The following is a 12,543-nucleotide window of genomic DNA, read 5'->3' as shown; positions in this document are numbered from 1 at the left end:
TGACTAAACTGAGCTTATAGCTTTTTCGCCTATTCCACTGCGACTTTATTTGCCGGTGGATTTGCTTCTCCTAATGCAAAGAACCGAACATTTGCCAGACTGTCACACTGACATAGAATGTGCCCTGCTGTTTCGTCTTCGAGGTAATTACTATTTAAATGGGAATAAGCCACAATTAAAGGTTAAAGTAAGTTTACTGACGTTTCAATTTCCACTTCGGAAATCGTTACTGTCGTAAAACTTTCCACATGGAAAAATAACCTTAAAACTGTTATCGTATATATTGTCGCCAGAAGTGATCAATCACGACGCAAGTTGTCACTCTGGCTGGCCAATCACAAACAGTTTTGTTAACTGCGTTGTCATTGACATCCCGGCGGAAGATCTCTTCTAAATTGCAAACACAAACTGTATAAAAAGCCATCACATCTTCCGATCTGGATCTAGTTGTCTACATCACTAGTCCCTGCCAGACCTTGTTGGCCGAGTGCCTTTACTACGATTCTGTATTTTATTGTTACCTGAGTAAACATTTCTTCGATCTAAGAAGTACAGAAACCGGCGATTGTTGACTGACGGCCTGCCCTTTTGTCGAGGTAAAGAAAAGTCTGGCAACTGACTTATAATTACCTCGTAGAAGATGGCAAGTAGCTCGGAGATAACGTTCCCTGTCTTATAGCTATTTCGGATCGTATCGACTTGACACAGCGTTCCACTGGTCCACTGACGGTCAGAAGTATATAAAAGCCCCAAGTGGGCTTGAAATTTCTTCTCACTCGGTGACCGAGTTTCGGTAACACCTCGCCGCCAGAAACCTTTACTGAAATAATAACCGTCCTTACAGGACTACAAATTGTTTCTTGAGAGGTGGCGGTAGGAAATGAAGGGCCGTCGAAGAGTCAACACTCTGCAGACGTTCCTGTACCTCTCGAGGAGCGTGAACGTGGCCACACGGCGAGGTGTGAAGTGCCGGTATCTCTGTAAGACTCAAGGCATACACTGTGCCCAGAATACTAAACAAATATTCATGTAAGACAAATTAATGTAAAAAATAAACCTCGAACTGTATTCTGGTTGCTGGTGGTACCTTGTCAACCACAAAGTCCCCAGTAAACTTCTGGCTAAGCGGAAGTCTAGATCACATAAACTCCACCAACACAAGAATGGAGTTAAGAAACCTTCGATCCTCCTCTAGAGCGGTGGTCGTAGGCCATCCAGAAACTCCGAATGCCCCGGAGGATGCTACTGTCGAACGACAATATAACCAAGAACTTACCAAAATATCTCTCTCCAAATTATATCCGATTATAACATGCATTGTCATATAGCAACTTTTATCATCATTTACTTACCGGATTTATTTTTTTTTATAGCAACTACATTAGGCGTCAACAATGATATCACATTATACCCCAAAATCCATATAAAATTCAGAAATTTGATTCAAACCTACGACCAGCCTCCAGAATAACGTCCACATGACATTTTCGATACTCCAAGAACTAGTAATATACCCCTATATAACATTCATGATCCACAGTCTCCCCATTAAAGCCAAGCATTCTGATTTCATAGGCCCCCATCAATTTCCCAACGCTGATCCACAGACCCCTTTAAGACTACACAATCCGGGATTTTTTGCCTGCACAACGTTATTTCGCTGTATTTTTGATTGCTATTCCCCTCTTAACTAGCTACTTACCGATATATCAACAAAATTCGTTTACAAACCAAGTGGTTCATATTGAAATCAAACAGGGAACAAATAAAACAATCAGATATTCTTCTTCTTCTTAGTCGTTAACCTGATGCAGGAATCGTGATATCATGAAGCTATTAGCTAAATTTCTCAAAGTTCCTCCACGTTTTTCTATCTTCTGCCCTTCTAGCACATTCTGACAATGGAGCGTAAATGGTAGCAACAATATGGTCCGTGTATCGTGTGGGAGATCTACCTCTATTTCTTTTGCCTTCTACTTTTCCCTGGATGGTAAGTTTTTCAAGACCATTTCTTCGAAGCACATGTCCAAAATAGCTTATTATTTGTTCTGATATTTGTGTTCTTAGTCTTTTCTTTATGTTTAGCTGGTCCAGTATGGATTCATTTGTTCTTCGGGCCACCCATGGTATTCTCATATTATACGCATACGCATTCCGTATCATACGCATTCCGATGCATAAGTAAAAACTGAAAAATCTAGACTTCTTACTAGTCTCATTTTTGTATCGGTAGTTATTTCATGGCTTTTCCAAATTTTTGTTTATTTTGCCATATCACTTTTTGCGATTGCTGACCGCCGCTTTATTTCTTCAGTACAGCCTCCTTTGTTGGTTATTAATGAGCACAGATACACAAATTTATCTACAACAGCGATATTGTTTTTCATGACCAGATGATTTTGATTGTTGTTAGCTCTGTCATTTATCATGATTCTCGTTTTATCTCTGTTTATTTTAAGGCCCATCGTTAAGCTTACGTCTTCTATCCGTTGTAGCAGGTGAATCAATTCAGCTTCAGAACTAGCGAGGATAGTGGTATCATCAGCATATTTCAAGTTGCAAATCTTCTTCCCGCCAATGGTGATGCCACCGTTCCAGTCCTCAGTAGCTTTCCGCATTATCCATTCACCATAGATGTTAAATAGACTTGGGCTTAGTATGCAGCCTTGTCTCACTCTCTTTGTGACCCTGAAACTATCGGTTAGTTCCCCATTTATTCTAACTCTGGCATAATTGTTATTGTACAGGCTTTTAATTTGCAGTATCAGATGATTGGGGACTCCCATTTCAGACAAAACCTGCCACATTTTACTCCAGTTGACCAAATCGAAAGTTTTACTATAATCTATGAAGCACTAATATGTTGTGATGTTGAATTCTCTGGATTTTTCTACAATCTGCCGTACGTTTAAAATTTGTTCTCTAGTATCACGTCCGGGGACGAAACCTGCTTGTTCCTCCGCAATGTTAGGTAGTAAAAAGGGCTTTATCCTCTCGAGAATTATGTGTAAGAGTATCTTACTGAAATGCGCAATTAGAGCAATTGTGCGATAGTTGCTACATAAATCTTTCGCTCCCTTTTTATGTATGGGAATATATAGTGATTGTGTCCAGTCCTCAGGCCATTTACCTGTCTCCCACACTCTTTGACAAATTTGATGTATTATATCCACTACAACGTCATCTAGGGCCCAAATTATTTCAATAGGTATGTTATCTGGACCGGCAGCTTTCTGACTTTTTTGCCTCATAATTGCTGCTTCAACTTCACTTCTGAGTACGTCAGGTTCCGTCACAAAACTGGCATCTTCTTGTTGTGATGGGGCGTCTGTGCTTTCCTCCATCATCAGTCGTCCACAGTATTCTTTCCATCTGTGTAAAATATCTTTTTTAGAAGTGAGTAGAGTTCCGTTATCATCTTTGATAGCAAGGTAGTTTGGTGTAAAGGAACGTGTTATCTGCTTTATTTTTTTAAACATGTCTCTGGTCTCAGTTTTGGTTTTATGCCCTTCTATTTCCATGCAGATTTTGTTCAACTGTGTGTTCTTGTCCTTTTTGCAGAGTCGTTTTATTTGACCGTTCAGCGCTTTATAGGCCTCTTTATCACTTTCACTGTTCAGTCCTGTGGCTTTTAAGCACTTCCTCTCCTGTATTTTAGTCCACGTGGAGTCTGTTATCCATTGTTTCCTTCTTTCTTCTCTATCACTCTTAATGTTTTTCGCAGCATTATGAAATATGGATCTTGTTTTTGTCCATATGGTATTTGAGGACTCTTCTGGATTTAATGATTGTTCGAGGTCACATAGCTTTTGCATTGCAGCTTTTTTGTACGGATCGTTATATCTTAGATGCCATTTAGTTGTTGTATTTCATGTTTTTGGACTGTTTCTTAACTTCATGAGGAATTCAGCTGATAAAAATTGATGGTCGCTATTACAATCTTTTCAATCAGATATACATGCGGGAATATAAAGTATCAGGACGAACACAGGCGCAAGGCCATCACAGGTCACTTCCCCCTACTTAAGTAGGTAAGTACTCTTAAATTAAGAGTAGACTTAAACGCATAAATATAAAGAAATAATATTCGTACTTACCCCTATATTGGCAAAATATATAAGTGCACAAATTATTAACAATTTTAGACGCGCCATTGCCATTGCTTAATTTTGCAAACAGAAGGGACGAAATACTTATGAATCAAATCTGATTTTATACTAACTCTTCATGTTTTATCAGAATAGAAACTATTTATAGATTAATATCTATCATTAGATATAATTTATATATTATAATTTAGCAAATTTTAAAAATTATTCAACCAATCAGGTACAGAAATCATATAAACTCGTTCACAGTAATTGGTGATAGGTTAGATAAACATGTGGTACATTATGTTTTTATTTATGTAATAAAACTAAGATAAATGATTATACAGGGTGTTTTAAAAAGGTATGTCATAAATTAAATCACGCATTCCGGGGACAAAAATAAATTGATTGAATCCAACTTACCTTAGTACAAAAGTATACACAAAAAAGTTACAGCCCTTTGAAGTTACAAAATAAAAATTTGTTTTTTTGCATTATCTCCTAATTTACTTGACATTTTGTAATAAAAATGGACACGTTACTTTCTTGTTCTGAAAGCATTTTTCATACAAAAGAATCAACAAAATGTAAACGCACAGAAAATTTTTAAGGAGGGTGTGTATCCCTAAATCAACTCAAACTTTTGAGTACGTTCAAATCAAATGAATTTTGTGGCATCATTAGTTTATTTAACACATTATTTTTAAAAATTTTTTGGTTTTTATCACTTTTTTCAATAAAAACAGTTTTTATTAAGTTACGGCTCTTTTCATTAACCTTTAAAAAATTAAGTGCAACTAAATAAATGGCTTAAATGAATTAACAAGTACAAAAAATGTCTATAACCTCTATAAATATGATATTACAATAAATTTACAAATGTTACAAAATGACCCCCATTTTCTTCAATACACATTCGGTATCGTTTTAATAAGGAAAACTGAATGCGCTAAAAAATCATATTTTTCTGACGCAATTGATTTGCAGCTTCAATTATTCTATGTGCTCTATTGTTACAGAATACACTTTCTCTTTAATAAACCCCCAAAAGCAAAAGACCTGGACTTCTGGATGGCCAAGAAATAGGTGCGTCACGACCCCTTCCAATCCACCGACCAGGATACTGCCTGCCGGACTTCATTACTGTAATGCGGTGGAGCACCATCTTGTAGAAACCAGGTATTTTGACTTATTGCAATATTCAATAACGATGTAGTTGATTTTCCATATCATTGCCTTAGATTTTTCAGCCATGAAGTTCTTCTTCTACCAGGACCACGATTACCTTGAATCTTTCCCTGAATGATCAGATGTAAAAGATCATATTTTTCAGGGTGTCTTATAATGTGACCGAAGTATTCCACAATTCCTGCCCAAACATTAACTCTGAAAGTCCTTTGGTGATAAGTCTTTTTTTTGGCTAGAGGATTTTCGTCGGCCCAAATGTGCACGTTCTCTTCTTTTTGTCTGGTAATTCTCTACAGTTGTTTTAATTTGTCGAGTCTTTCAATCAATCAAATCAATCTTTAATAATTTTAAATAGAATTTCCAAATCTTTGTAAGGTTAAAGTATAAGGCAAATTGTAATATTTTTAGAACATTCAGAATATTTTTGTTGAATTCCTCACCTCCACCAATTACTTTACAGAAAAAACTATTTAGTCCAGGAATAGTGTTAGGGCTAGTTTTAGCTAAATTGAGTTTTTCAATTGTAAAAGAACCAGACAATTCATCTTCATGATTAGGAAGGTTAAATGTTTGTATCATGGACGTATAAACATAGATGGACCCAGCAATAAGATAACTTAAACACACACTGTTTTGAAGCTTCGATATTCCTGGACAAGAGGGTAAAGGGGAGTAAAACGGGTATCGATAGACTGTGATACTTCCTCAATGAGCATAAGCGTGCTTGAATTTTTACTCGCGGGGATAATTATTCAGACGTTAATAATTGGAAGTAGTAATAATGTATAAAAACACGTTTTTATAGAAAAAATAAAATACAATTTTATTTGCTTTAAAATTAATACAATAAAATATAGTTGAGCTCAAGTTAATTTTTTAATAGGTATCAAATAATCCTACGATAAAAAAAAACAATTAAAAAATATACATTTGTCAAATTTAAGTACATACCTATATTTATTGATAATGTGTTAAAACATATTTTTTCAAATTGTGACAAATTTGTTTTAATACAATATCAATAGATTCCACGTAGTAAGGGTTTCTGCTACAAAATTATTTGCAAATATACCTACTTATTAAAAAGTAGGCGTGAAAATGTATAAATTATTGGAAAGCTATTTACCGAACAGAAATATTAAAGTAAAAATGGTAAATAGACATAACAGAAGACGTTGGTATAGAAATAAATTTTTATTGATTGCGAAATAAAACAGTCTTAGTAAGAACGCTTCTTATGCGCACGGTGTTAGCATCTAAAGTAGTCCTCGTTTCATGATGAATTCCAATTTTAAAATATTTCTTAAGAACCAATTTTAAAAGTTGCATAGAGTGACCATCGATTGCATCTTCATCATACATATGGTCACCAAAATGCTCATAGATTGATTTTGGGACATTTTGTATGGTTTTAATAATCAAAATATTCATAAGGTTTTTAACTAGTCTGTTGTAGATATTTATAGTTTTATTAAAAAATCTGAAATATTTTTCAGCTTCCTTACAAGTTTAAATAACCAAAAAGGATGCTTTTGAAAGGTTTTTTTATACTGTTTTCTCTGTTGAAGTTTAGAGTAAGTTTCATCATTAATCAATATTATTTGGAAACCTACATAGAAAAATAAATAAGTTTTATTCATTTCACTAATTTATTGTTAATTCATGAGAAATATTAAATTAAAAAGCTACTAAACAGATCTTTTTAATCAGATGATGTCTACTTACAATTTAAAAATGTCTATACTAATTTCATAAACTAATATCTTGTTTAATACATTAATTAATATGAATAAACCCAATGGTACGCCTATGAAAGACATATTTTAAAATGTAAACACACAGGCTTCCTCAGTTCCTCGTCTTAAATAATGTAAACAAACAGTACTTACAAATTAAATGAGACATTGGGATGTAAATATTTCGTTTTTTTTGCAAATGCAAAACTGTAGCACCATTATTATAATTTGTTTATTTCACTATTTACAAATATCACTTAAAATATAGCCAAAATATCGAAAAACAACTTTTCCTCATCTTGGGTAAAAAGTAAACAAACATGGACATGACATGGAACAAGTTTGACGTAGAGCCATAAGACAGAGAAATGTAAACACCGTTGCCATTAATAAATAGGTTTCAGTGCTTCTACATATAAAATAATTGGTTGATATCTGTTATACGCTATTATTAAATGATATGGACACTATGTGCACATTTGATGTTTTAATTACAATTAAATATATTAATATAAGTAATAAATTAATATTTTGGTTTGATAGCACCTGTAGAGTATAAAATAAATATAGTAATATTTTCAGCGATACGTGAATAAGATATTTTAATAAAAAAATGTGACAATATTTGAAGGTGCAGAGAATGTGACCTAGTCAAATAATTTTGGCTTCACATTTTTATGTAAATAACTGAGTCCATCTGTGTTTATACGTCCATGGTTTGTACTAAAAAATTAGAAGGTGTAGGGTGACCTATTTTATTTAGCATTCTCTGTAATTTTTTTTTGAATTGGTGGAGAAATTTTTCTAGCAATGAAAATGTTCGTTATTAACAGATTTAACGAACATTAAAATGTCCGTCAGTAAAAAATGTCCGTCAGTGATGTATTTTTGTATAGAAGGGAATTAAATTGAAGGAAAAAGTAATTACAGTAAAACCTCGATATAACGGACTAGTTGGGGGGACGGGCGCTGTCCGTTAAAGCCGAAAGTCCGTTATATAAAAATATGTTTAAAATAAATCAAAAAAACTTTTTTTTTTATATATGTATGTATTTAGATGTATATAAAAAATTCAAAATACAAACAAAATTCTATTTAATTGAATTCGGACATTAGTCCGAACAAGTGACGTTGCTGTTGATATCGATGCGCTTGCTGTCGGTAATCCAGTTTTGAAAAAGAAACCAGGTTTCGTTTGCACTTTCGATGTTTGCTGTTTTTTATGATCAACTCTCTAAAATTACGAAAATGCGTAGAACACAGTTGAAGTTCTTTATCTGATGAATAATTAATAACTGTTATTAGATCGTCGAGATGCGATGTTACCTCTGATAACTTCATTTTTAGTAGTCTTGTTTTGTCACCTTCTTCGGTATCATCACTTCTATCCTCATTTTTTAGGTTCATAACTTCATCTGCTATTTCACTTTCAGTCATGGTGTTATACCTTCCTCAGCTATATGTTCTCCGTCATTATTATGTATTGGCCTACAGAAATCGGTAACTTCCAACCCTACTAAATCTGTGTATGCATCTAGGCCATCAAACAAATCCTTCCAACCATGTTTCATTGTTTGCTCTTTCACCTCCTCCCATGCTGCAGCAAAATTAAAAATTCTTGACTTTAAATTGTAATTTGCAAGGTACGCTGCCCTCTTGTATCTTCTACATTATTTCCATCGATCAATACAATTATTACATCCTCTAAAAACTTTCTGCGGTATATTCGTTTGGTTGCCAAAATTATTCCCTGATCCATTTGTTGAATAAGCAATGTTGTATGTTTTGACAAAAACATACAGCTAAAGTTGCTAGGTTTACGAGATTTGCCAACCATTACAGGAGTCAATCTATGCGATCCATCGGCGTTAGCACAAAGTCGAGATCCTCTTTTTGCTGATTTTTCTTCCAGAATTAGATTTTTCATATTTGGAGGCTTGTGTGCTTTCAGGCAAAGTACGCCATAACAAACCAGTTTCGTCAGTACCTATTGTAAATCTGAGATTCTAATAGCATTTCGTTACTTATAACGTTCTATTAATTTTGACGTGACAACGTCTTAAATTAGGTTGTGGCTCGGAGTCACTCATGAAAAAGTGTAACGCCCGCTCACGTCTGTTACGATGAGTCACCGAACGAGAGAGAGGCCCGCCGGACCGGCGAATGCCTTGCGTCTCTCTCCCACTCAAACATGATCGGTCCGCTGGTGCGATGCTATTTCTCCTATCATCGTCCTCTCCTCAACAAAATCACTCAAATAGAAATTAGTTAACTTTAAGTTTACATGTACAATGTTTTAGTAAACAAAATATATTTCTATAATTAAAATTTGTGCAATTCTTATTTTCATTCAATTCCTTGTTCCTATTGTGCAATTTAATAATATTCATATCAATAAATATTCTACCGAGAAAAAGACGTTGTCACGTAAAATCTTCGCCCGTAAAACCGACTTTACAGGCAACCGATTTTTTTAACTAAAAGGTTCTATTTCTTCTTTTGGGGCAGTTGAAGCTTTGCCGTAAATTCTTTTATTCATAATTCCGTGCTTTTTGCGAAAACGCTAGAGCCATCCATCACTTGCTCTGAATGGTATGTCCATATGATTTGCTAATTTAATTGCATTAGATTTTAATTCGACTACCCGGACTGGGACCCCTCTAGAAAGTTGTTGGCCGTACCATTTTAAGATTGCTTCTTCCAGTGAAGTTTTACGAGCCAATTTCATTCGTTTTCTGAGATTGCTGTTCTCTCCTACATCACACATGAATGCAAATTTATTTACTTTGTTTTTGTTTTTTTTTATGTCCGAAACAGTTTGCTTTTTTATGCCATATTGATAATAATCTCACTTTCTGTCTCTTGCCTACAAATGTGCAAATTTATATCTCATGTGTGTATTTCTTATGTTTCTCTAACAAATTTATTTTCCAGCAAAAAAATATATAGGTACATATTACTATTAGAAATGACTCTTATGCTAGATTTTGCTGAAATTCTTTGTAAAATACAGTGGTATGGGACGGGAAGCATGTATAATATTAACAGTACGTTTTTATTTTGTCTTATATTTGACCGGATTTTTTGTCCGTTATATCCGAAGTCCGTTAAATAGAGGTCCGTTATATCGAGGTTTTACTGTATTGTTTATCAAAATTGATTAACGATGATGATGATGATGATGACTGTAATATAAAAAAAATCTTATTTATTAGTGATAAAATGACATTGACAGGCCTTTTATAACTACCAAACTAAACAAAGCCACTGCTTTAAGAGCCACAATCTCTGTTTTGGTATAACAGTAAGAATGCTTTGACTTTACGTATTTTCTGTCTTTTTTTGTATTAAATCGTGGACTTTGGACGAAGATATGGCAGAATATATGGCGATATATGTGCAAAGATTCGAAGCATTTGAGATGTGGCTATATCAAAGAATAAGTTCCCTTGGACGGGCCGAGTTAGAAATAAGTCATCGTCATCGCAATATCGTCAAAAAAATGAAAAAGGGCTGGGAGGTATTGACCACCAGTAAATCTTGAATGCTCAGAACCTCAGAAACTAACGGGTGACAAACTTCTTTGTTCTATTTCTCAGTAGTGCTATTATCTCATTAAAAAAATGTATAACACAAAATAATTTTAAAAACAATCTCTTTAAATGCTTAAATTGAACCTTGTTCGAGTACTTTCTCTATCAGATAATTTTTAAGGGCATCTGAAATTTTTCTATTCTATTTATAAATGTATATAAATTTAATGAATGAAAAAAGATTACATTTTATCGGTTTAATTGTTGACTTCCCTGACAGGTGTGCAGGTGTGTTTATGACCATATATTGTAGTGATAATGAGTTCCAGGAAATGATGCCATTATTTTGTATACACCTGTAGATTATTCCATATATGTATATATATATATATATATATATATATATATATATATATATATATATGTATATATATATATATATATATGCTCTAAAATAACAGCTAATCTGGTAGATGAAAAGAGGGTTGTGGTTAATTGGGTATACAGCTAATTGAAAGCCAAGTGTACTCTGTTCAACAGTTCATTATATTTCGCCAATTTTCATTGGCATCATCAGATGAGAGTTTAAAGTTTTGGGAAAAATTTCACCTGGTCTGATTGAGAAGCAAAAGAAGGCCATGGAATTGAAATGTCATCAGTTATTGACATTTAATAAACAAAGCAGAATATTTTGGTTTGTGCTCTGCAAAATGTCTTCAATTGATATTCGTCGAGGTGTTTATAATATGGTTGGGCGAATGTCGAAACGAGATATTGTTAATATTTATCGAGATCAAAACATAAGCAAATCGACAATTTATCGCACAATCAGAGAATGTGAAGAAGGGATACCATGTGTTAACTTGCGTAAAAGTGGTTGACCGCGGATTTTGAACCATATAAGAGAGGCAAGACTGATTGAAGCAGCTAAGAACAAAATTGGGGTCTCACAGCGAAAACTGGCCAAAATATTTCATGTTGGAAAAACTACAGTATACAGGACCCTATCGAGTCACAATATTATCTACCGGAAAAGAAGGAAAGCTCCAAAATACACAGAGGATCAATTAGAGAGAATTCCGAGATGTTGCCGCGCGTTAAGGCGAGTGCATTTCGTCAACAAGTTGATCGTGATGGACGATGAAAAATATTTTACTTTGTCTAACTCTGAGATGAAGGGTTACGATGGGTTTTACATGAATGATTACAAAAATGTACCTGATGAAATAAAATTCAAAAGTAAGAAAAAATTTGAGGACAAAATTTTAGTATGGTGTGCAATTTCTGAGGCTGGCTTTATCTCACAGCCCTACATTGGTGTTGTTCGAGGCGAAGCCTTAAACGCAAATATTTATATTCAAAGATGTCTCTCTAAATTGCTTCAGTTTGTCAACACAAATCATGCAAATGATCAAATAGTCTTTTGGCCAGATCTTGCTTCATGTCATTACGCGAGGATCACAAGGGACTGGTACGAAAGTAACAACATTACCTTTGTACCGAAAGCAGATAATCCCCCCAACCTACCTCAGGCTCGTCCAATTGAAGAGTTCTGGGCAGTATTAAGTCGGAAAGTCTATAATAACGGATGGGAAGCACAAAATCAGGAACAGTTAAGACGCCGCATATATACAAAAATTGGAGAAATTGACGCTGAGGTCGTCCAAAGGATGATGCAACGTGTCAGGGGAATTATTAGGCAAATCGAAAATAATGGTCCCTTGTCTGTCATTTGAATTTTGTTTTATAATAAGGATAGTTAAGTTAAATTGTTGAATAATTTAATAAAAATATAAGATTATTGTGGTCAGAGTTATATGCTTTTGAAATTTTTCCCTTTTTTTGATACGTTAACATCAAATAATGGTTTGTGGATACAGTGTGGGATGCAGCTATATTCGACATGTAACATTTAGTTGTATAATTTACTTTAACAATTAAAATATAAGTACAAACACAATTTAGATTAAATCATAACAAACACAAAAGCCAATT

The 12,543-nt window shown here is 34.2% G+C and overlaps 1 protein-coding gene across 1 annotated transcript in view; it reads right to left on the bottom strand.

Annotated features, from left to right (window-relative positions):
* LOC140447326 (para-nitrobenzyl esterase-like) overlaps positions 1–4,254 on the bottom strand; it is a 30,187-nt gene extending 25,933 nt beyond the window's left edge. The window contains exon 1 of the mRNA XM_072539924.1: positions 4,098–4,254. Coding sequence (XP_072396025.1) covers positions 4,098–4,160 — 63 coding nt within the window. The 5' untranslated portion in view covers positions 4,161–4,254. The remainder of the gene's footprint in view (positions 1–4,097) is intronic.
* Positions 4,255–12,543: the final 8,289 nt, after the last annotated feature.

This window comes from Diabrotica undecimpunctata, chromosome 8, assembly GCF_040954645.1.
Source record: "Diabrotica undecimpunctata isolate CICGRU chromosome 8, icDiaUnde3, whole genome shotgun sequence".
Lineage (NCBI taxonomy): Eukaryota > Metazoa > Arthropoda > Insecta > Coleoptera > Chrysomelidae > Diabrotica > Diabrotica undecimpunctata.
This window is presented reverse-complemented; position numbering and strand designations above follow the sequence as displayed.